The sequence below is a fragment of the Aethalodelphis obliquidens genome, unplaced genomic scaffold, assembly GCF_003676395.1.
Source record: "Aethalodelphis obliquidens isolate GAN/ISIS:26980383/991018 unplaced genomic scaffold, ASM367639v1 scaffold38, whole genome shotgun sequence".
NCBI lineage: Eukaryota > Metazoa > Chordata > Mammalia > Artiodactyla > Delphinidae > Aethalodelphis > Aethalodelphis obliquidens.
The window spans coordinates 10,153,580-10,178,739 of NW_020837982.1; the positions used below are offsets into that span (position 1 = coordinate 10,153,580).

At 46.8% G+C, this 25,160-nt stretch overlaps 1 protein-coding gene, 1 long non-coding RNA gene and 2 other non-coding genes across 4 annotated transcripts in view; 2 read left to right on the plus strand and 2 right to left on the minus strand.

Moving 5' to 3' along the window:
- The first annotated feature begins 5,113 nt into the window (after nucleotides 1-5,113).
- TRNAE-UUC (transfer RNA glutamic acid (anticodon UUC)) lies at nucleotides 5,114-5,186 on the plus strand. Its single transcript has one exon. It is a non-coding gene; the product is annotated as a tRNA-Glu (tRNA).
- A 3,666-nt stretch (nucleotides 5,187-8,852) lies between these two features.
- The window catches only part of LOC113632731 (uncharacterized), a 68,566-nt gene continuing 52,258 nt past the window's right edge, over nucleotides 8,853-25,160 (minus strand). The window contains exon 3 of the long non-coding RNA XR_003437936.1: nucleotides 8,853-9,011. This is a non-coding gene — a long non-coding RNA (uncharacterized LOC113632731). The remainder of the gene's footprint in view (nucleotides 9,012-25,160) is intronic.
- Nucleotides 15,315-23,281, plus strand: ALOX15 (arachidonate 15-lipoxygenase). The gene is given in 16 exon segments (XM_027130258.1): nucleotides 15,315-15,559; nucleotides 17,105-17,309; nucleotides 17,582-17,663; nucleotides 17,748-17,870; nucleotides 18,035-18,045; nucleotides 18,048-18,137; nucleotides 18,330-18,490; nucleotides 19,357-19,495; nucleotides 19,651-19,865; nucleotides 21,154-21,240; nucleotides 21,338-21,413; nucleotides 21,416-21,506; nucleotides 21,659-21,780; nucleotides 22,354-22,454; nucleotides 22,567-22,734; nucleotides 22,845-23,281. Coding segments are annotated over 16 exon segments (2,232 nt in total). The 5' UTR covers nucleotides 15,315-15,424; the 3' UTR covers nucleotides 23,271-23,281.
- On the minus strand, nucleotides 18,759-18,831 carry TRNAG-CCC (transfer RNA glycine (anticodon CCC)). Its single transcript has one exon. It is a non-coding gene; the product is annotated as a tRNA-Gly (tRNA).

Sequence of the window (25,160 nt, forward strand, 5' to 3'; positions counted from 1 at the left end):
CATTGGTTGCTAGTAATTGTTTAGTAATAATAGGTTCTCTGGAAGGGGGAAGACTAGCCCTAGTGCATAGTATTTCTGACTTCTGTGGTGTAAATACTCCCACTCCAGCTGATTTCAAGGTGACATCACTGAACACAAGGTTGGGAAGAGGTGGGCACAATTGATTCTCACGGCTCCAGGTCACAAGTGCCTGAAGGGAAATTGTAGCATTGAATACTTATATTAGAAAAGATGAAAGCTCTCAAATTTAAAAAAATCTAGCTTTGCATTTAGAAAATGAAAAAGAGCAAATTAAACCCAAACCAAGCAAAAGGAAGGAAATAAAGAGCAGAAAGCAGTGAAATCAAAAATAGAAAAAAAAAAAATCAGTGAAACCAAGAGCTGGTTCTTTGCAAAGATCAATAAATCAACAAACCTCTAGTCATGAGCAAGAGAGACAAGTGACAAACTGCCAATATCAGAAATGGAAATGGAGAGATCACTATAGACTCTACTCACATTCAAAGGATAATAAAGGAATATTATGAACAATTATACCATGTATTTGACAACTCAGATGAAATGGACTAACTGCTTGAAAGACTTGAACTACCAAAACTCAAGAAGAAATAGATAACTTGAATAGTTCTGTATTAAAGAGTGTTCTGGACCCAATTCCAGCATGGGGGTGGGAGAGTTTTTCCATATCAACAATTCTCCAACACTAGCTGGGTGTCCTAAAATTCAATACAATTCTGACACTATCTACCTGGAGATAGCATCAGATCCCACATGTTAAGAGTTCAGTCTTTTTTTTTTTTTTTTTTTTTTTTGGCCACACTTGTGGGATCTTAGTTCCCTGACCAGGGATCAAACCCAGGCCTATGGCAGTGAAAGTGTGGAGTCCTAACCACTGGACCACTAGGGAAGTCCCGAAAGTTCAGTCTTACAAGACTGCTTCTCCCCACGTACCCCACTGCCCCCATGCACCCCACCCCTGCCCCCATGCACACATGTGTGCACACACCTACCCACCTACCCACATACACACACTTCAGATGCCAGTTGCAAGTCCAGGTTATCAATTGTGCTTCTAACCAACTGGCTATAGGTGGGAGGTTCCAACGACCCCCTCCTTGGATTCAATTAACTTGCTAGAGAGGCTCATAGAACTCAGAGAAACATTTTACTTGCTAGACCACTGGTTTATCGTAAAAGGTCATTACTCAGGAACAGCCAGCTAGAAGAGGTGCATAGGAGAAGGTATGGGGAAAGGGCTCAGAGCTGGCCGCAGCGGGCCTCTCACTGCTGCGGCCTCTCCCGCTGCGGAGCACAGGCTCTGGACGCGCAGGCCCAGCGGCCATGGCCCACGGGCCCAGCCACTCCGCGGCACGTGGGATCCTCCCGGACCGGGGCACGAACCCGCGTCCCCTGCACCGGCAAGCGGACTCCCAACCACTGCGCCACCAGGGAAGCCCCCTTTTGGGTTTTTATGGAGGCTTCATTACATAGTCATGAAACTGAGTCCCCCTAAAACCAAGTTCCTCTGCCAAGTTTATGATTAACCTCTCTATCCAAAACTTTATTCCTTTTCTTGTTCCACACATGTTCTCCCTCAAGACTGAGGAAGATCAAAGAAAAGGGGGGACTGTGACTGAGCAGGACCCTATGGGGCCTTCCCAGGAAAGATCCACCCCCCATGCCCTCCACCTGCCTCTTGTTTGTAGCAAATCTTTAGCTGCCTAGGCCTTCCCTGAGTTCCAAAGAACAAATTTAATCAGAAGTGAGAAAATGCAGAGACAGAGGAAAACAGTTAAGCAAGACAAAATAATAATAGTTTAGCCATTAAACAAAGTCAATGACCTTCAGTACCTCCTCAAGGGCTAGACAGTATTCTGAGCCATATCCTTGAGCCGTTTTGCAGATACTGAAACCCCCACCAGGTGGAAGAAGTTAACTGCACGCTGACCACAAGCACACAGACCTCAGACAGGTTGGAACCAGAAACTTAATGATGTTGACTTCCAATTACCTCACCACCAAGTCAGAAGAGTGTCCACGAGTTGATCATGCATCTCACAACCTTCTCCTTTACCCTATCTTTAAAAATCCTTCCCTGGGCTTCCCTGGTGGCGCAGTGGTTGAGAGTCCGCCTACCGATGCAGGGGACACGTGTTTGTGCCCCGGTCTGGGAAGGTCCCACATTCCGCGGAGCGGCCGGGCCCGTGAGCCATGGCCGCTGAGCCTGCGCGTCCGGAGCCTGTGCTCCGCACCGGGGGAGGCCGCAGCAGTGAGAGGCCCGCGTACCGCAAAAACAAAAACAAAAACCCTTCCCTGAAATCCAACAGGGAGTTTGGGTCTTTTGAGCATCAGTGGCCTGGACTCTGTTTGGCCTTAACAATAAATTCTGCACTTTCCTTCACCACAACCTGGTGTCAGTGGACTGGCTTTACTGCACACAGGTGAGCAAAGTTTGGCTTGGTAACAGCCACAGTCGATTAAATCATTAGCCTTTGGTGATTGATCCAACCTCCAGCTCCTCTCCCCTCCCCAGAGGTCAGGTGGGTTGGATGGAAATTCCAACACTCTAATTACACAGTCAGCTTCTCCAGCGACCAGCTCCCATCCTTAGGAGCTTTCCAAAGAAGTCACCTTATTAACATAACAAAAACCACCTTACTGCTCTCATCACTTAGGAAATCCCAAGCGTTCTAGAAGCTCTGTGCCAGAAATGGGGATGAAGACCAAATACATATCTCTTTTTTTTCTTTTTCTTTTTTTGCGGTACGCGGGCCTCTCACTGCTGTGGCCTCTCCCGCTGCGGAGCACAGGCTCCGGACGCGCAGGGCCATGGCTCACGGCCCGGCCGCTCCGCGGAATGTGGGATCTTCTCGGACCAGGGCACGAACCCGTGTCTTCTACATCGGCAGGCGGACTCTCAACCACTGCGCCACCAGGGAAGCCCCAAATACATATTTCTTATTTAAAATCACAATATTACATATATCAAAGAAATTGAATTTATAGTTTAAAACCTTCCAACAACAAAAACTCCAGGTACAGACAGTTTTGCTACCAAACATTTTGGGGGAGAAATAATACCAGTTCTACACAATATCTGTGGAAAACAGAAGAGGGGAGAATACTTCCCGTTTCATTTATGAGGCCAGCCTTACCGTATTACTGAAGCCAGGTAAAGATGTTGAACCAGGTTCGTTCTCCGACGCACAGCAAGCCAAACGCTGAGATGCCGAGGTTTGCAGCAGAGGAAGGACTTATTCACAGAGCAGCCAAAGGAAGAGAACAAATCTCAAACCTGCCTCCCTGAATGCAAGAGGCTCAGGGTATTTATAAGATAAAGCTGGTGGGCGGGGAGCACGGGGAGCATGGAGAAAGGTGATTGGAGGTAAGAAAAAGGCGAAACAATTGTTGTTCTGCGCAGGTGCAATGAATCTACATGCTTCTTCATGGGACGCATGTCCAGAAAGTGGCAGCGACAGCATGTTCTCAGGGTGGAGTTCCTGGCCCTCTGACTTCAAAAGGTTACTGGACACTCGCACAGGCCCAGGTAGGGGATCGGTAGTTCCAATCAGTCTTAACTAGCTCAAGCTAGTCATCACAGCTGACTCCAAGTTTCTGAAAAAAACTACTTGGGCAAACACCTTATTGTTTAGGCTACGTGATGCTTGGAGGACATGCAGATTTTTGCAAAAACAATTAAAGTGAGCCTGAGCAGTGAAGGCAGTTTACAAGTTTAATGGATCTAACTGATGATTGCCCTCAGTGTCAAAGACAAAACGAGAAAGAGAAACTGCAAACCAATGTCCCCCATGAACACAGAGGGGAAAATCTATAGCAACGCATTATCAAATCGAATTAAGCAGCATGTAAAAAATGTAATAATCACACACAAGAGGAGTTCATCCTGGCAATGCAAGTCTGGTATATATGGTTGAAAATCAATCAATGAAATTTACCATCTTAACAGAGTAAAGAAAAAAATTCGTGTGATCATCTCAATACATGAAGAAAAGGCATGTGACGATATCCATTCATGATAACTGTCAGCAAAATATGAATAGAAGGGAACTTCCTCAACCCGATGAAGTTGAAAACCTACGACTCACGTCATATTTAATCATGAAATACTGAATGCTTTTCCCCAACATCAGGCACAAGGGAAAGTTGTCCATTCTCATGGCAACTATTCAACATCACTGGAAGTTTTAGCCAGTGCAGTAATGCAAGAAAATAAATAAAAGATACACTGATTGGAAAGGAAGAAATAAAATTGTCCTCATTTCCATTTGATATGATTATCTACATAGAAAATTCAAAGAATCTACAAAAAAGCTCCCACAACTAATAAGTATGCTTTTCAAGACTGCACAATGCATGATCAATATACAAAAGTTAATCGTATTTCTATATAGTAGCAATGACAATTGGAATGTGAAATAAGAAGGAACAATTTGCAACCACACCAGAAAAAAGAAATACTTAGTAGGTATAAATCTAACAAAACATGTACATGATCTCTATGCTGGAATCTACAGAATACTAATGAAAGAAATCAAAACAGACCAAATAAATGGAGAGATATACTTTGTTCATGGATTGGAAGACTCAATAATGTTAAATATCAATTCTCCTCAATATATCTATAGATCGCAATCCCAATTAAAATCAACAGCAGAAATTTTTGTTAGTAATTTTTGTCAGTATCAATAAGCAGATTCTAAAATGTATAGCAAAAGGCAAAAGGAAATAGAATAGCTAAAAGTTTTGGGAATGAAGAACAAAGTTTCAAGACTCAGGCTACTTGATTTCAAGACTTTCTATTAAGCTGCAATAGCAAGTCAGTGTGGTATTGGCTGAAAGATAAGATCATAGAATAAAGTAGGTTGTCCAAAAATAGACACAAATATGGTTAGCTGAGTTTTGGCAAAGATGCAAAGGCAATTCAATTGAGAAAAAAAGTACTTTTCAAGAAGAGGTGCTAAAACACCATTTCCATATGCAATCCACAGGCAAAAAAAAAAAAAATCAACCTTGGCTCATTCCTCACACTTCATACAAAAATTAACTTGGAATAGATCACAGACCTAAATATAAAATGTGAAAAAATGGGAGTTCCCTGGTGGTCCAGTGGTTAGGACTTGGCACTTTCACTGCCATGGGCCCAGGTTCAATCCCTGGTCAGGGAACTAAGATCCTGCAAGCCACGTGGTGTGGCCAAAAAAAAAAAAAAGGGAAAAAGTAAAACTTCTAGAAGAAAACATAGGAGAGAATCTTTATGACCTTTTGTTAGACACAGGCAAACACAATCTGTAAAAGAGAAAAATAAAGTTTACCTCCTCATAATTAAAAACTTCTTCTCTGCTGAAAACACTGTTAAGAGATGAAAAGACACCCTCACTTCCTGAGACCTTGCTTGTTGGGAGAAAGTATTTGCAAATCACATACCTTATAAAGGTCTTATATCTAGAATATATAAATTACTCCCAGAACAACAATGAGAAAACAAGAAACTCAATAAAACATGGGCAAAAGTTTGAAAAGATACTTCCCCAAAAAAGATATACAAGTGTCAAATAAGGACATGAACAGATGCTCAGTATAATTAGTCATCAGCAAAATGTAAATTACAAGCACAATGGCATGCGTCTATACACCTACTAGAATGGCCGACACTCCCCTGCCACAAGTCACCCCATCTCCCCTAAGCTGTACTGGTGAAGATGCACAGCAACTGGAACTCTCATGCGTTGCTAGTGAGAGACTGAATCTACAGAAGGACAATGGCCAGAATCACATAAAGAAACAGAGCCACGACCACTGGAGCAACCAGCCAGAGACATTAAACCACACCTCTGAAGCAACAGTCTAGAAAGCCAACCCACAACCTCTGCAGTAATTGGCCCCACATGGTCAGAACCTGGTCAATAACCACCAGCTTCCCTAATTTTTGCCCCTGCTTCCAATTTAGGACCAACCAGAGAGAGACATACAGGCCCCCTAACCAATCACATAGGATGCCCCACTTCTAGTTAGCTGTGGGCCTACAGCCTTTGCAAGGCCAACAGCCTCCAATCAGGAAATACCTGAAGCCATCCCTTTTTCCCATTGTGAAGGTTTTGAACTACCCCGCCTGCCACACACAAGTGATAGTGGCTGACTCCCTTGCCACATAGTAAGCTCTGAGTAAACAGCCTCTGTTTGCTCTCATTTGGGCGATCTTTGTGTATTTCCCCACTGGTGGGAATGCAAATTTTCCTGGCCTAGAGAAATCCACAGGTTCCACAAATTTCTGTGGAAGTCTTCAGACTAGCAGTCTCACTATAACTCTGGCCTCTAATCCCAGCTCCCAACATGGGGTCTCTGAATGGTCATTGAATAAACTTAGATGCAAAATTCGGTTCACATCAGATCACATCACATCAAGTGTTTCATAACATTTATGAAAGGTCCAGAAGGTTTAATGGAGGAAACACATCATGTACCACAGAGCATTCAGCAGTGTCTTTGCCCTCCCATATCCTGCTACCTTTCTCCCACGACAGTTAGGAGAAATATTTATAATGAATTAAGTTACACAGCTGGGGCACTTCCCTGGTGGCTCAGTGGTTAAGAATCTGCCTGCCAATGCAGCAGCACGGGTTAGAGCCCTGGTCTGGGAAGATCGCACATGCCACAGAGCAACGAAGCCCGTGCACCACAACTACTGAGCCTGCGCTCTACAGCTCGCAAGCCACAACTACCGAAGCCCACGTGCCACAACTACTGAAGCCCGTGCACCGAGAGCCCGTGCTCAGCAACAATAGAATCCCCCAAAATGAGAAGCCCGCGTGCCACAACGAAGAGTAGCCCCGCTTGTCGCAGCTAGAGAAAAGCCCGCATGCAGCGACAAAGACCCCATGCAGCCATAAATAAATAAATAAATAATAAAATAAATAGATAAACAAGAACCTTGAGGATATTAAAAAAAAAAAAATTACACAGCTGGGTCCCACTTTGATGGAATAATACTTGTAAAATACAGTGTTAACATATGTTAAGGTCCTGATACTTCCTTCCACAATTTCAGCTGGCTCTACTATACTGGAGCCTCAGTTTTGGATTTTTGAGTTCCAAAAGCCTGGATGTAAAGGGATTGGGAATGACTCCTGTGCATAGATGATGGCTGTGGGAAAAGATAAGCCATGCCTGTACCTTTGATTGCAGCCAACGGGTCACCTATCGACTGTTTGCCCTAAAACCCTGCTTAGCCCCTGTCTGAAATATCTCAGGTGGGTGGCCCTTCTTACTACATCAATGTTACTTGTTAATTGCTTTGCTGATTGATCACTTTTCTAACAGCACTTCCATGGACTTGGTTCAGTCTTCTATCTTTTTCAACACTTGGAGTTTCACTCCGCAGCCAATTAGATGGGCGAGGTTGGTAGCTGGTACTAATAAGGGAGGAATGTATATGAATAAGGACTAATTTTGTAAGTGGTCAGTTCATCATGAATACTTCCTGGCTTTACATAAGCTTATGAGTTTGGGGATTCAGAAAATAAGTATGTGGACCATATGAGTTATTTATTGCTACATTATCATTACCTCAGTGGCTTAGGGCAACAAATACTTATTACCTCATACAATTTCTGAGAGTCAGGTGGTTCTAGCTCAGGTCTCTCATGAGGTTTCAGTCAAGGTGTTGGCTGGGGCTGTAGTCATCTGAAAGCTTAACTGGGGCTGGAGGAACTCACTCACGTGGCTCTTGTCTGGAGGTCTGTTTTTCACTGGCTTGTGGCAGGAGAGCTCAGTTTATTGCCATGTAGAGTGCTCCATAGAGTTTCTTTTCTTTTTTAAAAAAAATAAATTTATTTATTTATTTATTTTTGGCTGCGTTGGGTCTTCAGGCTTTCTCTAGTTGCGGTAAGTGGGAGATACTCTTCATTGTGGTGCGTGGGCCTCTCATTGCAGTGGCTTCTCTTGCTGTGGAGCACGGGCTCTAGGCATGTGGGCTTCAGTAGTTGTGGCTCGTGGGCTCTAGAGCACAGGCTCAGCAGTTACGGTACACAGGCTTAGGTGTTCTGTGGCATGTGGGATCTTCCCAGACCAGGGCTCGAACCTGTGTGCCCTGCATTGGCAGGCGGATTCTTAACCACTGTGCCACCAGGGAAGTCCCATAGAGTTTCTTAATTGTCCTCATGACATAACAGCTGACTTCTCCCAGAAAAGCAGCTGAAGAGACACAGAGAGAAGGAGAGAAGGGGAGAGAGAAAGAGAGATGTCTTTTAGCTTCAGAAGTCATATACCATCACTTCTGCCATAGTCTATTGGTTACAAAGACCAACCCTGATACAGTTTGGGAGGAGACTACGCAAGGGCATGAATACCATGAGCTGTGGGTCCCTGGGGACTGTTCTGGAGACTGGCTACCACTGTATGCCCTCTGGCCCCCAACAATTCATATTTCTTCCACATGCCAAATACACTCATCCCCTGTCAAGGCACCACAAAGTCTAATCCCATTATAGCATCAGCCTGAAGTCCAGAATTTCATCATCTAAATCAGGCCTAGGTATAGATAAGGTTTCTCAAGTATATATTCTTTTTTATTTTTACTAAATTTATGTATTTATTTTTTAAATTTTTGGCTGCATTGGGTCTTCATTGCTGCATACGGGCTTTCTCTAGCTGTGGCAAGTGGGGGCTACTCTTCATTGTGGTGCATGGGTTTCTCATTTTGGGGGCTGCTCTTGTTGCAGAGCACAGGCTCGAGGCACGGGGGCTTCAGTAGCTGTGGCATGCAGGCTCAGTAGTTGTGGCACACAGGCTGTAGAGCGCAGGCTCAGGAGTTGTGGTGCACAGGCTTAGTTGCTCCGTGGCATTTGGGATCTTCCTGGACCAGGGATTGAACCTGTGTCCCCTGCACTGGCAGGCAGATTCTTAACCACTGTGTCACCAGGGAAGTCCCTCAAGTATATATTCTTAAGTACAGTTTCTCCAGTGAAATTCCTCACCTTCTGAAGACCTGTGAACTAAAGAGAAAGTCAACAAAAAAAAAAAAAAAATGAGAAAGTCATCTGCCTCCCTCCCCCACCATACAGTGGTGGACTAGGCATAGGATAACATTGTCATTCCTATTCAAAAAGCGGGGAGAGGGCAGACAGCAGAAGCAAGAAGAACTACAATCCTGCAGCCTGTGGAACAAAAACCACATTCACAGAAAGATAGACAAGATGAAAAGGCAGAGGGCTACGTACCAGATGAAGGAACAAGATAAAACCCCAGAAAAACAACTAAATGAAGTGGAGATAGGCCACCTTCCAGAAAAAGAATTCAGAATAATGATAGTGAAGATGATCCAGGACCTCAGAAAAAGAATGGAGGCAAAGATCAAGAAGATTCATGAAGTGTTTAACAAAGACCTAGAAGAATTAAAGAATAAACAAACAGAGATGAACAATACAATAGCTGAAATGAAAAATACACTAGAAGGAGTCAATAGCAGAATAACTGAGGCAGAAGAATGGATAAGTGACCTGGAAGACAGAATGGTGGAATTCACTGTTGCAGAAAGAATAAAGAAAAAAGAATGAAAAGAAATGAAGACAGCCTAAGAGACCTCTGGGACAACATTAAACGCAACAACATTAGCATTATAGGGGTCCCAGAAGGAGAAGAAAGAGAGAAAGGACCCGAGAAAATATCTGAAGAGATTATAGTCAAAAACTTCCCTAACATGGGAAAGGAAATAGCCACCCAAGTCCAGGAAGTGCAGAGAGTCCCATACAGGATAAACTCAAGGAGAAACACACCAAGACACATAGTAATCAAACTGGCAAAAATTAAAGACAAAGAAAAATTATTGAAAGCAGCAAGGGAAAAACAACAAATAACATACAGGGGACTCCCCTAAGGTTAACAGCTGATTTCTCAGCAGAAACTCTACAAGCCAGAAGGGAGTGGCATGACATATTTAAAGTGATGAAAGGGAAAAACCTGCAACCAAGCTTACCCTACCCAGCAAGGATCTCATTCAGATTCGATGGAGAAATCAAAAGCTTTACAGACGAGCAAAAGCTAAAAGAATTCACAACCACCAAACCAGCTCTACAACAAATGCTAAAGGAACTTCTCTAAGTGGGAAACACAAGAGAAGAAAAGGACCTACAAAAACAAACCCAAAACAATTAAGAAAATGGTCATAGGAACATACATATCGATAATTACCTTAAACGTGAATGGATTAAGTGCTCCAACCAAAAGACACAGACTTGCTGAATGGATACAAAAATAAGAACCATATATATGCTGTCTACAAGAGACCCACTTCAGACCTAGGGACACATACAGACTGAAAGTGAGGGGATGGAAAAAGATATTCCATGCAAATGGAAATGAAAAGAAAGCTGGAGTAGCAGTACTCATATCAGATAAAATAGACTTTAAAATAAAGAATGTTACAAGAGACAAGGAAGGACACTACATAATGATCAAGGGATCAATCTAAGAAGATATAACAATTATAAATACATATGCACCCAACATAGGAGCACCTCAATACATAATGCAATTTGCTAACAGCTATAAAAGAGGAAATCCACAGTAACACAATAATAGTGGGGGACTTTAACACCTCACTTACACCAATGGACAGATCATCCAAACAGAAAATTAATAAGGAATCCCAAGCTTTAAAAGACACAATAGACCAGATAGATTTAACTGATATTTATAGGACATTCCATCCAAAAACAGCAGATTACACTTTCTTCTCAAGTGCGCATGGAACATTCTCCAGGATAGATCACATCTTGGGTCACAAATCAAGCCTCAGTAAATTTAAGAAAATTGAAATCATATCAGGCATCTTTTCTGACCACAACGCTATGAGATTAGAAATCAATTACAGGGAAAAAACTGTGAAAAACAGAAACACATGGAGGCTAAACAATATGTTACTAAATAACCAAGAGATCACTGAAGAAATCAAAGAGGAAATCAAAAAAATACCTAGAGACAAATGACAATGAAAACACGATGATCCAAAATCTATGGGATGCAGCAAAAGCAGTTCTACGAGGGAATTTTATAGCAATACAAGCCTACCTCAAGAAACAAGAAATATCTCAGATAAACAATCTAACCTTACACCTAAAGGAACTAGAGAAAGAAGAACAAACAAAACCCAAAGTTAGCAGAAGGAAAGAAATCATAAAGATCAGAGCATAAATAAATGAAATAGAAACAAAAAAAAATAGCAAAGATCAATAAAACTAAAGGCTGATTCTTTGAGAAGATAAACAAAATTGATAAATCATTAGCCAGACTCATCAAGAAAAAGAGGGAGAGGACTCAAATCAATAAAATTAGAAATGAAAAAGGAGAAGTTACAACAGACACCACAGAAATACAAATCAACCTAAGAGACTACTACAAGCAATGCTATGCCAATAAAATGGACAACCTGGAAGAAATGGACAAATTATCAGAAAGGTATAACCTTCCAAGACTGAACCAGGAAGAAATAGAAAATATGAACAGACCAATAACAAGTCATGAAATAGAAACTGTGATTAAAAATCTTCCAACAAACAAAAGTCCAGGACCAGATGGCTTCACAGGTAAATTCTATCAAACATTTAGAGAAGAGCTAACACGCATCCTTCTCAAACTCTTCCAAAAAATTGAAGAGGAAGAAACACTCCCAAACTCATTTTACGAGGCCACCATCACCCTGATACCAAAACCAGACAAAGATACCACAAAAAAAGAAAATTACAGACCAATACCACTGATGAATATAGATGCAAAAATCCTCAACAAAATACTAGCAAACAGAATCCAACAACATATTAAAAGGATCATACACCGTGATCAAGTGGGATTTATCCCAGGGATGCAAGGATTCTTCAGTATATGCAAATCAATCAATGTGATACACCATATTAACAAATTGAAGAGTAAAAACCAGATGATCATCTCAATAGATGCAGAAAAAGCTTTTGACAAAGTTCAACACCGATTTATGATAAAAACTCTCCAGAAAGTGGGCATAGAGGGAACCTACCACAACATAATATACGACAAACCACAGCAAACATCATTCTCAATGGTGAAAAACTGAAAGCATTTCCTCTAAGATCAGGAACGAGACAAGGATGTCCACTCTCACCACTATTACTCAACATAGTTTTGGAAGTCCTAGCCACGGCAATCAGAGAAGAAAAAGAAATAAAAGGAATCCAAGTTGGAAAAGAAGAAGTAAAACTGTCACTGTTTGCAGATGGCATGATACTATACATAGAGAATCCTAAAGATGCCACCATAAGACTACTAGAGCTAATCAACGAATTTGGTAAAGTTGCAGGATACAAAATTAGTGCACAGAAATCTCCTGCAATCCTATACACTAATGATGAAAAATCTGAAAGAGAAATTAAGGAAACACTCCCATTTACCACTGCAACAAAAAGAATAAAATACCTAGGAATAAACCTACCTAGGGAGACAGAAGACCTGTATGCAGAAAACTATAAGACGCTGATGAAAGTAATTAAAGATGATACAAACAGATGGAGAGATACATACCATGTTCTTGGATTGGAAGAATCAATATTGTGAAAATGACTATACTACCCAAAGCAACCTATAGATTCAATGCAATCCCTATCAAATTACCAATGGCATTTTTTACAGAACTAGAACAAAAAATCTTAAAATTTGTATGGAGACACAAAACCCCCAAATAGCCAAAGTGGTCTTGAGGGAAAAAAACAGAGCTGGAGGAATCAGACTTCCTGACTTCAGACTATACTACAAAGCTACAGTAATCAAGACAATATGGTACTGGCACAAAAACAGAAATATAGATCAATGGAACAGGATAGAAAGCCCAGAGATAAACCCATGCACCTGTGGTCAACTAATCTATGACAAAGGAGGCAAGGATATACAATGAAGAAAAGACAATCTCTTCAATAAGTGGTGCTGGGAAAACTGGACAGCTACATGTAAAAGAATGAAATTAGAACACTCTATAACACCATACACAAAAATAAACTCAAAATGGATTAGAGACCTAAATGTAAGACTGGACACTATAAAACTCTTAGAGGAAAACATAGGAAGAACACTCTTAATCACAGCAAGATCTTTTTTTTTTTGCAGTACGCGGGCATCTCACTGTTGTGGCCTCACCCGTTGCGGAGCACAGGCTCTGGACGCGCAGGCTCAGCGGCCATGGCTCACGGGCCCAGCCGCTCCACGGCATGTGGGATCTTCCGGACTGGGGCATGAACCCGTGTCCCCTGCATCGGCAGGCGGATTCTCAACCACTGCGCCACCAGGGAAGCCCACAAGATCTTTTTTGATCCACCTCCTAGAGTAATGGAAATAAGAACAAAAATAAACAAATGGGACCTAATGAAACTTAAAAGTTTTTGCACAGCAAAGGAAACCATAAACAAGATGAAAAGACAACCCTCAGAATTGGAGAAAATATTTGCAAACGAATCAACGGACAAAGGATTAATCTCCAAAATATATAAACAGCTCATGCAGCTCAATATTAAAAAAACAAACAACCCAATCAAAAACTGGGCAGAAGACCTAAATAGACATTTCTCCAAAGACATACAGATGGCCAAGAAGCACATGAAAAGCTGCTCAACATCACTAATTATTAGAGAAATGCAAATCAAAACTACAATGAGGTATCACCTCACACCAGTTAGAATGGGCATCATCAGAAAATCTACAAACAATAAATGCTGGAGAGGGTGTGGAGGAAAGGGAACCCTCTTGCACTGTTGGTGGGAATGTAAATTGATACAGCCACTACGGAGAACAGTATGGAGGTTCCTTACAAAACTAAAAATCAAATTACCACATGACCCAGCCATCCCACTACTGGGCATATACCCAGAGAAAACCATAGTCCACTCTTTCAGCTATTTTTCTATGATTATTGTGGACACAGTTTATGCTCATTGTTGATAGAGTTTTTAAAGTTTGAGGATAACTTTTGTCCATGGAGAGAATACTCCAAATATATTGGTATTTTATTTAATGCTCGATTTTTAAAATATTTATCTATAAACAGAACTTTGAAAAATAAATTTTAATATTTAAACATTGCTTGCATACTTCATTAAAATTCCTTAAATAATCTAAACTGCAATTACAAATTTAATATGATGACTCTTTTGAATACAATTTAAACAGTACACAAAAGGAACACAAATACAATGATTACAAGACTTACTGTCATTATACGTAAATCTGTTTTAACACACCAACACCATGGATTTAGTTACTTTGTTGGTTTCTACTTGTTCCGGTCTTTCTCTAGGAATAAGATATTTTCTCAAGGTTGCTAAAATACTTCTTTTGATGTCTTCTTGGTGTTACCAAAATCTTGCCAGATTCCCTCATATCCCACAAGGAATATTGTCTCAGATCCTTGAATGCACTGAGGCTACAGAATAGGGCTTCTCAGCAGGTTGATTCACACTTGGGGCTCTGAAGCTTGTTGTTTCTTCCAAGGCGCTATCTTTGCTCCAGTAAAACTTCTCCTGTTACCCCAAATAGTCTTTTAATGTTTGCATCTTCTACATAAGGTTTTAATTTCTGCAACCTCTTTCTCCTCTGAAATGATGGATTCCTTTAGTTTCACTTGGCTAGAGTAATGGAACTCCTGGTTTTGTCATTATGATAATGGACTTGCTTTGTTAGTATTATTAAAAAATTATGCGTGCATTCCTAATGTCTTATGGTTAAGGTGGCGTCTAGTGGATTTTGCTTCTCTTCAGGACATTTGGCTAATTCAGCATCTCAGGACTCCCTTTCTCCTTGGTCACAGAGTGTGAGTACCAGCGTTGGTTAACTGGTTGGATCTCCTTTCTACCTGGTTATCATGTGCAGCCACATGGCGCTGATCAGTCCTTCCTGTTCTTGGAACAGTTATTTTTTCCTGGGACTACTTGGCTCCCAAATGCTGCTGGGTCCCGTCTCCTTGCCGTCTTCATCCTCCCTTGCAGCCTTGAGCACGACCCTTGGCAGTGGTGAACCAACTTGTGAGGCGCGCGCGCGCGCTTAGATGGAGGGGGCCTCCAGCCACTCCCACCATCTGTCTTCCGGGCCAGGCGTCGATTCCTTCTTCCTGCATGTTTTCTGCCCAAATCCGCATCTGCTTCCCCCTACCATCCTCCTCCCACCTCTGCGCCCTCTACCCTCTCCCGGGGGGCCCCGCCTTTTTGGAGTCAGGGCTGAGCTCTGGGCTGCGCGGAGCTGAGGACCCCAGAGCGCGGACAGGCGGGGTTGGTTGGAGACCTGTCACCCACACCCCGAACTCCGCCAGGCTTCGGAGGGGCGTGGTCTCGGGCCCAGTTATTTAGCGCATCCACTCTTCTTCCCGCTCAGAAGGGGCGAAACTTCTTTGGGCAAGATGGGTCTCTACCGCGTCCGCGTGTCCAGCGGGTCCTCGCTCCGCGCGGGCTCCAACGACAAGGTGCAGCTGTGGCTGGTCGGCCAGCACGGGGAGGTGGCGCTCGGGTGGCGCCTGCGGCCGATGAGAGGCAAGGTGAGCTGGCCGGAGCCGAACGGGGTGGGCTGCGCCCCTGGCCCCAAGGCCCACAAGTCCCCTGGAAGAGACGCGCCGCAGCCGGCCTCCAGCTCCTCCCGGCGGCTACGGGCGCACGCCCCACGCGCGGAGAGGACTAGGAGACCGCGAGAGTAAAGCGCTTTAGGGCGGGATGTGGCACAAGGTAACTGCTCAATAAATGTTCCCGCCGCCCACCCTCCTTGGAATTGGGATAGTCTTGCGCGCCCGTCGTTCCACAGAAGTCTGTTTTTGGAAACTCAGGGGTCCTTAGAGCGGCCGTCCTCCGGCTCCTGTCTCCTCTTCTTAAAAGCTACTATTTCAGATCTTCACAGATCTTCTCCGACCTTGCGGGCTTTATCTCTGGGATGTGGCGGGGATGGGGACACAGGAAGAGGGGGGAGAAGAAGCCGAGTGATAAAAGCACTCGATTTCCCCACCCACCCCCTCTCCCATCACATCTACCTGGTATTCGCTCCTGGCTCCTGTTACATTTTGCCTCCGCCGACCCCCAGATTCTCATCTCCCATCCAGCTCTCTCCAAGATCCCCAGATCTGATGTCTGGCCCATGGAGGCTTCAAAGGACCATGCTCAAGTGAGGTCCTCCCCTCTCCCCACGTCCCAGACCTCTCCCCTTGTATCCCCCAGGTGCACTCCCACCTCCGCCTCTCTTCGCCTCCGTCTAACCAAGAATCGATCGCTGTCCAGTCCATCTCTTAGACATCTCCGGCATCCATACCCTGATGTCCATCCCACTCTGACCACTAATGTCCCCTCGAACCTACGCCACCTTCATTCTCTTCACCCGCCTCACCGCTTGCGCCCCTGCCCTTCCAAGCCCTTCTGCAGTCAGAGCGATTTCTTCCCAATACATTCCCATCCTTAAAACATTCCCCCGACTGAAAACATGTGAATGGCTTCCGCTTACTCTCAGCACCAAGCCAAAGCTCTTGGCTTAACCTTCCAGACTTTACGATCCGGTCCTGCTCATCTGCCCACACCTCGCGCTCAGCGCTCCAGCTCCGCGACGCCGCTCGCCCGGCCTTGGCCTCTGCTCTCCCCGCTTCCCCTCCCTGGCCTGCCTTTCCCCCACCTTTTCCTCTTTCTCATTCTCCCCGGCTAAGCCCTTTGCACCTGTGCGTCTCCGCTTTGACGGGATGTCCTCGGGGAAGCTTGCTCCAGGCTGGGTGGGGCCTCTGTGGGCGCTCGGCCTTGGCGACGGGGTCGAGGGGACAATGTCTGTACACTGGTCACCAGTGCGCTCGCGGGTGCCCAGTGCGCAGCCCAACTCTCGGCGCAATCAGTGACTACAGGGAGGAGTGCCCCTCTCCACCTTCCGCCTCCCGCCTCACCCGGGGCTGAGGAACTCACGATCGAGAATGGGGTCGTGGAGCCGCCTGCTTGGTGCGCGCCCCCTTCCTCTCTGGCTCCTTTCGCGCCGTTTTCCCAGAGGCCCAGAGGGAAGAGCTCAGTCCGAGGATTCCTTCCAGAGAGCCCCTCTTGTTGACCCCCTTTTGTCGGGGCAGGAGGCGGAATTCGAGGTGGACGTGTCAGAGTACCTGGGGCCGCTGCTGTTCGTGAAACTGAGCAAATGGCACCTCCTTCAGGATGACGCGTGGTTCTGCAACTCGATCTCCGTGCAGGGCCCCGGGGCCAGTGGGGACGAGTTCAGGTTCCCACGCTACCGCTGGCTGGAGGGCAAAGGCATCCTGAGCCTACCCGAGGGCACTGGTGAGCAGCGGGGGGGCTTGGGGGTGTGAGAGGCCTCCGGGGGCACGAGAGAAGTTGGGGGTGGGGGAGCGAAGAAGGGGGCGTGGTCTTTGGGGGTCACGGAAGAGGCGGGATGCTGGAGCTGGCACAGAGCAGCATGGAGACTGGGGGTGTGCAGTGATGCTGAAGGGTCAGGGGCCAGCCGCAAGGGCAGGCTGAGGGACCCCTGGCAGGGACAGGGGAGAGGCTCTCAGGAGGAGCCTCATGGCCCATGCCCTCCTCCCTACTTCTAGGTCGCACAGTGGTCGACGACCCTCAAGGCCTGTTCAAGAAACACAGGGAGCAGGAACTGGAAGAGAGAAGGAAGCTGTACCAGTCTGCCCCACTCCCACTTCCTGACCCCCCAGGGAGCCACTGACCCTTCCCCAGTACCAATGCCTGGTTTCATTTCCACCGCAGGTGGGGTAACTGGAAGGATGGGTTAATCCTGAATATGGCCGGGGCCACAATATGTGACCTCCCCATAGATGAGAGATTTCTGGAGGACAAAAGAATTGACTTTGAGGCTTCGCTGGTCAAGGGGTAAGAACAAGGCATGCTGGGTGACAGGGAGCTGTCCTGTCCTGGTCCAGTGGAGGCCAGTGGGTTTATGGACTTCACAGGGCTGGACCAGCCCAAGGTGGATGCGTGGGGTTGTAATGTTTGATTCTGAGAATAACAAACTCTTCGCCCATCCTTCCCTGAAGGCTGGCAGACCTAGCATCAAAGACTCTTCAAATATTCTGACTAGCTGGAACAGTCTGGATGACTTCAACAGGGTTTTCTGGTGTGGCCAGAGCAAGTCGGCTGGTTAGTGTCCCTACCCCAGTATTTCTCCCAGGACCCTTACCCCCAGATCCTACTCAGTCTAAGGAACCATGGTTGGGAGACCAGAGGCCTGGGCCCCTCCAATAGGTTGGGGTCAAGTGGGGATGGTTTGGTGGGGGTTGGAAAGACCAGGAGCTCAGATCCCACAGAAAACTGCACAAATGCCATCCCCAGAGCGGGTGCGGGACTCCTGGAAGGAGGATGTCTTATTTGGGTACCAGTTTCTCAATGGCTCCAACCCCATGTTCCTGAGATGCTCCAATCACCTTCCTGCCCGCCTAGAGTTTCCTCCAGGGATGGAGGAGCTGCAGGCCCAGCTGGAGAAGGAGCTCCAGGTATGGACGGAAGAGCCCTAAGGAGACCACACAGTGAAATGGGGGTGGGGTGTTTGCGCTGCTGCGGGGTCCACCGTGGGCCCAGCTTGCTGCCAAATGGCGAGACGGGATCCTACAGCAGAAATCTTTTTTTTTTTAATATTTATGTATGTATGTATTTATTTAGCTGTGCCGGCTCTTAGTTGTGGCATGTGGGATCTTCGTTGCAGCACGTGGGATCTTTAGTTGTGGCATGTGGGCTCCTTTAGTTGCAGCATACGGGATCTAGTTCCCTGACCAGGGATCGAACCTGGGCCCCCTGCATTGGGAGCGCAGAGTCTTAACCACTGGACCACCAGGGAAGTCCCTACAGCAGAAATCTTGAGTGATCCTGGAAGGGTGCCCCTCCATGGCTTTCCTCTCCTAAGGAGAATAGCGTGCTGTGGAGGAAGAGTATGTGATGGGTGACAGAGACAGAGTCAAAATGAAGAGCTGTGACTGGGTGCTAGGGACTTAGGGAGAGTGTGGAGTAAGAGAATCAGGGTCAGGGCTGGGGCTGTTGATGGGGAGTCAGCATGGAACTAATAAGAGAAAACGCATGGGATTTAGGGTGAGACAGACTTGAGCTTGAATCCTGGCTCTGCTGTTTATAAGCTGTGTGACTTCAGGCAAGATATCTATCCTCTCTGACCATCAGTTTCCTCTTTTATAGAACTGGGGCTAATTCAAGTGCATCTAAGAATTATATGAGGCAATAAGCACATGATCCATCACCTGGTAGGAAGTAGGTCATGGAGACAAATTAGTTTCCTTCTTCCTTCGGGGAATCAGAGTGGGAAGAAGATGTCTTATGCTGATAGCAGCCCTTGCTCTCTGCCCCCATCCAGGGAGGCACGCTATTTGAAGCTGACGTCTCCTTGCTGGATGGGATCAAGGCCAACGTCATCCTGTGTAGCCAGCAGTACCTGGCTGCTCCTCTGGTTATGCTGAAACTGCAGCCTGATGGGAAACTCTTACCCGTGGTCATCAGGTGAGAGGACTCAGACTGTAAGGGAGCGGCAGCCGTCAGATGGAGAATGCTAAGCAACTTTGGAGGAAGAGGAAGAGCTTAAGCATGCAAGGGAAGGGGAGTCTGTTGTGCACTGGCCCTCACCCCTCCTAAATCCCACTTCTGTCCCTCTTCCAGCTCCAACTGCCACGCAAGGGGTCTCCCCCACCACTGCTTTTCCTGCCCACGGATCCCCCGATGGCCTGGCTCCTGGCCAAATGCTGGGTCCGCAGCTCTGACTTCCAGCTTCACGAGCTGCAGTCTCATCTCCTAAGGGGACACTTGGTGGCTGAGGTCATTGCTGTGGCCACCATGAGGTGCCTTCCATCGACACATCCTATGTTCAAGGTAACACTTTATCCCCCCCTCCTCCCCCGCTCTCTGCCCCACAGAGTGGTCCCACCTCTGGAAGCACCTTCTCTGTGGAATCTCAGCTTTTGGGAAGAAGCAACCAATAAAAGACAAATGAACAATGGCGCGAGAGCATGGCTTGCTCTGCATTTCTAAAAGGGTGGTATCACTTCCGAGGAGGTGAAAATGATTCATTGATGGGGTGGAGAGTGGTGGGAGGGTGAGGGAGTGGGGGGCAGGAAGTCTTACTCTTTTTATGTATAAAGCACAGATACACATGCAGTATATAAACAGAATACACAAATGACTGAGGATTCCACCCAGGGAGAGGGGACCATGCAAATAATATAAAAGATTTTTCCAGCCAGTTTTGAAGGGTTCCCAGATAGTAACACATAGGCCGGTTAGAGGGGCTCAGGTCAGCGACAGTAGCTGACAGTTAGAACAGAGTGTTCGTCCATTAACGTTTTTCTTGGGTGTCTCCGATGGGGCAAATAACCATTCTAGATGCCGGTGCTAAGTAAGACAGCCAAGGTCCTAGTCTCTGGGGATTTTCCTATGCATTAAGGGCTAACAGACGGTGAAGACTGTATTGTAACAGATCAGCTGTGGTGAGCACACTGCAGAGAATCAGAGCAGGGTGATGTGATAGTGAGTTTAGACTGGGTGGTCGGGATAGGCTCCTTTCAGGAGGTGACAGGGAGAATGAAATTACACAGAGCCAGCCATGAGCAGAGCACGGGGCACATTGCTCTAGGCGGAGGGGACAGCTTAGCGCCGAGGTCCTGACTCAGGAACAAGCTTGGAGTGTTTGAAGGACAGAAAGAAGGTGAGTATAATGGACAAAGGTGAGTATAATGGACAATGGAGGGTAGGAGATGAAGTTCTGGAGGTAGCAGATTAGACCATGTTCTGGAGGGCAAAAAATTATTTTTATGTATAAAGCACATATATATTTACAGGAGGTAACAGATATATAGTATATCTGTAGCACTAAAAGTTCATGGGGCAGGTAAGAGTACAAAAAATATCAAAAAAGCCTCCTTGGAGAAGTGATAATGAAAACAAAGGTGGAGAAACATTGAGAAGACCATGAAGAGAAAAGGAGAACGATTTCTTTCAATGATCAAAGAGCATTAAGTCAGTGGTGTTGAGGGGCCGCTGTACTTCAGTTCCTGCTTTTCCCGAAGACCTGGTACCTTTCCTGCTTTTCAGCCCCTATTTCCTGCAGGGACGGGCCACAGCTGTCTTCTGACCCTGCCCTTCCCTGTTTCTCTCCCTCCAGCTTCTCATTCTGCACATTCGATACACCATGGAAATTAACCTCAGGGCCAGGACTGGGCTGGTCACTGATTTGGGAATTTTCGACCAGGTATGAGGAGAGAAAGGGGGCGGTTCTGGAGTTCACACTCCGGCTCTGGCCGTGGGGCAGGTGGACTGGCCTGACCCCACCTGTCCTTGCTCCTCAGGTGGTGAGCACAGGTGGGGGCGGCCATGTGGAGCTGTTCAAGAGAGCAGGAGCCTTTCTAACCTATAGCTCCTTCTGCCCCCTGATGACCTGGCTGAGCGGGGGCTCTTGGGAGTCAAGTCTCCTTTCTATGTGCAAAATGCCCTTCGGCTCTGGGAAATCATCTCTCAGTGAGGTGGCAGGGGGCGGTGAGGCCAGGGAGGAAGCTGGGGAAACATGAGGTCTGTGGCCCAGCTGGGGGGCTGCGCGGGCAAGGAGCAGAGGGCCTGGGGGCTCCCTGTCGTCAGCCTCAGCTCCCCCGCCCTGACCCCTCCACTGGCAGCTACGTGGAGGGCATTGTGAGTCTCCACTATAAGATGGACAAGTCTGTGAAAGAGGATCTTGAGCTGCAGGCCTGGTGTCGAGAGATCACTGAGATTGGACTGCTAGGGGCCCAGGACCGAGGTAGGATGAGCCCCGAGACCCCAGCACATGATTCCTCCCTAGAACTTCCCCAGAATCCTCTCTACTTCTATGGAACCTTCCAGAAGCATTCCCAACCCCTATGAAAACACCCAAAGCCTTCCCAGATTCCTTTTCCTCTCAGCTAGAAGCAGGTCTCCATCCTGTGCACTGAGAGCCCCTCTAGGTCCCAGATGCAGTGGGACCAGAGGTTGCTCATAAATGTTTAACAACTGGCTCCCTGGGGAAAAAAAAAAGCCCCGATTTGTAGCATTTGCCCATTTCCATGGTGTAAATATTGCACTGTGGCTACCAAGGTGATATCAACCAGCTTGCTAAATACGTGAACATTTGACATCATTGACTCTTGTGAGCCACACCAGCACCCCACTGAGTGGGACCCTCCCAAAAGACCTCCCTGCTCCCGCCACCCCAACCCACGCTCGTCTCACTTCCCACAGTAGTTACTGAGAGTCCTTGGTCCTCTTCTTACCTCTCTTGTTCTCCTCCTCAGTCCCTCTGAACTCTGCCTCTATCCTTGGCCTCACAGCTTCTAACTCTCCTTACCCCTTGCAGGGTTTCCCATCGCCCTACAGTCCAAGGACCAGCTTTGCCACTTTGTGACCACGTGCATCTTCACCTGCACTGGCCAGCACGGCTCCAACCACCTAGGCCAGGTACTTATCATAGGGGGGCAGCTGGGCATTTGTGCCTGGAGGGGGAAGGGGGCTGTGTGCAGGTGGTCTTAGGGGTTGTCATGTTTAGTAGACATTGACTGCCCCTCCTTAGCTCGACTGGTACGCTTGGGTCCCTAACGCACCCTGCACGATGCGGCTGCCCCCGCCAACCACCAAGGATGTGACACTGGAGACAGTGATGGCAACACTGTCCAACCTTCATCAGGTTTCTCTCCAGATGTCCATCACTTGGCAACTGGGCAGACGCCAGTTCATCATGGTGAGAGCCAGGTGCCCGGGTCCCCGAGGAAGGGGGCAGGTACTGGGAGTTGTGGCACTCCAGACTGAGGGTCAGTGAAGCTCTCAGCTGCCTTTTTCCCCTCTGTCCAGGTGGCTCTGGACCAACATAAGGAGGAGTATTTTTCGGGCCCTGAGCCCAAGGCTGCACTGAAGAAGTTCAGGGAGGAGCTGGCTGCCCTGGAAAAGGGCATTGAGATCCGGAATGCCAAGCTGGACTTGCCCTACGAATACGTGCGGCCCAGCCTGGCGGAAAACAGTGTGGCCATAGGAGTGCCCCAAGCCTTGGGTTGTTTCGGCCCCCTTCCACCCAAGCCACACCCATCCCCTAGTGCTCTCAGTCTTGCCCTCCCCAAACCCCATCCTCTTCCCAACTCCCATCGTCCCCAAAGTCACCTTTTCATTGTCTGCGCCCACCGGGAACAAATTTTACTCCAGATGCAGGACCTAGGGACCTTGTCCCTATTTCTTCCGCCTCACCCCCACCCCTTCTTCCTTGATATTTCAGATCACCCATAGGGCAGGTTAACAGCCACAATTTTTTTTTTTTTTGCGATACTAGGGCCTCTCACTGTTGTGGCCTCTCCCGTTGCGCAGCACAGGCTCCGGACGCGCAGGTTCAGCGGCCATGGCTCACGGGCCCAGCCACTCTGCGGCATGTGGGATCTTCCTGAACCGGGGCACGAACCCATGTCCCCTGCATCGGCAGGCGGGCTCTCAACCACTGCGCCACCAGGGAAGCCCCAACAGCCACATTTATACAAACAGTTCCAAGAACAGAATAGGGTGATAATGAATGAATGAACCTTTTATGAATCAAATATGATTCTGAACCTAAATTCAGTTAATGACAGGAAAAAGATATTTTAGACTAATGAAAGAAAAGAATTTAGTCCAAACTATGCTAGATCAAATATTGGCCAAAGAGTGTACAGTACATCTTTCTAACTGGATGGGATTCACTGCTTGTCCTGAGACCAGTCACAACACAAAGCAAACCATTAACACAGCAATTCTCAAGATTTTCATTTCATGACTCACTTAGAAAGTGATAAATGGAAGTTAACTGGTTAAACTGCAGAAGCTGCTCTCCGCTGGAGGTATTTGGCCTCAGGGTTTTGCCCAAGGGATCCATATGGATAATCCGTTTGCACTTCATCAGTTGGAAAGCTCCAAGTAAAAAGGATTAACTGGAAAAGTACTAAAAATCTCATTATTTTAACGGGGGACAACAAAGGAGTCAATAAAATCCAACTTCTGTAGCTGATTAAAAGTTTGGAAAAACAAACTTGGAAGTTTGATTTCTTAATATGATCATCTGTGGATATGGTGAAACAGAAACTAACAGTAAACACACACCAGAATTGTTTCCTTTACAGTACGATCAAAGTTGCTTCCTGCTTCTGATTCTATTTAATTTGGCAGAAGACAGACGGGTGATGCTTGGTCCGATTCTTGAAGGAAGAATACGAAATGCAGAGTTGAGAGGCTGGGGTAGAGTTTAATGCTGGGATCCAGAAGAGCCCACAAGGAGGTGAGAGAGAGCACGGCGCAGCTCCACACCAGAAATAATGCAGTCTAGCGAGTGAGAGAAGCGGTGGGAAGGGGTGGTCTCGTGAAGAACATGTTTCACGCCAGGAAATTAGGCTTGACCTTTAGGAAACAGCCATTGAAGCATTATAAGTAAGGGTATGACAGGGTCCTGGAAGTCACACTCACAGAGGCACCCCCTTCCCCTTGGAGGCCACACCCCCTTCTCCTTAGAGGTCACATTCTCTTCTCCTTGGAGGCCACACCCTCTTCTCATTGGAGACCAAACCCCTTCTTGGAGGCCACACCCTCTTCTCATTGGAGGACACACCCGCTTCTCCTTGGAGGTCACAAGAATGCACAGTGACCAAGTGAACAAGGGCTGAATCTTGGGCAGACAGGCCCTGGGCAGGAGTACGCAGCAGTTTGTTTCCCAGTGAGAGGGCCTGGGCTCTGGCGACTCCACACCGCAGCTTAGCGCTAGGTGTGGGGCAGACAAACCCAGGAGAAGTCTGTCACAGCGGCAGCCCAGATCTCAGGCAGCAGTACAGTTACCTCAATTCCTGCAGCCACAACACCCTTGACCCCCCAAGCCCCAGCCCACTCCACACCACAGACTTGTACTAGATCAGGGAGGAACACAACAGAGAAAGGGGTGCGACCCTGGGCTGCTTCTGAGTGGAACCACGGATGCCTGCACAGGTGGCGCAGAGCTTCTCTGTGACTACACGGGCCTCACTTGCTTCGACAACCACCTCCTGGGAGAGAGAGCCTGACTGAACCTGACTCTCAGGGCCTCTACTCCAGAAGCTGGGGGGGCAGACCCCACCCTGACAGGATGGAGACAGCCATGGAGCAAAGAGGAAGCCCCGCCCAATA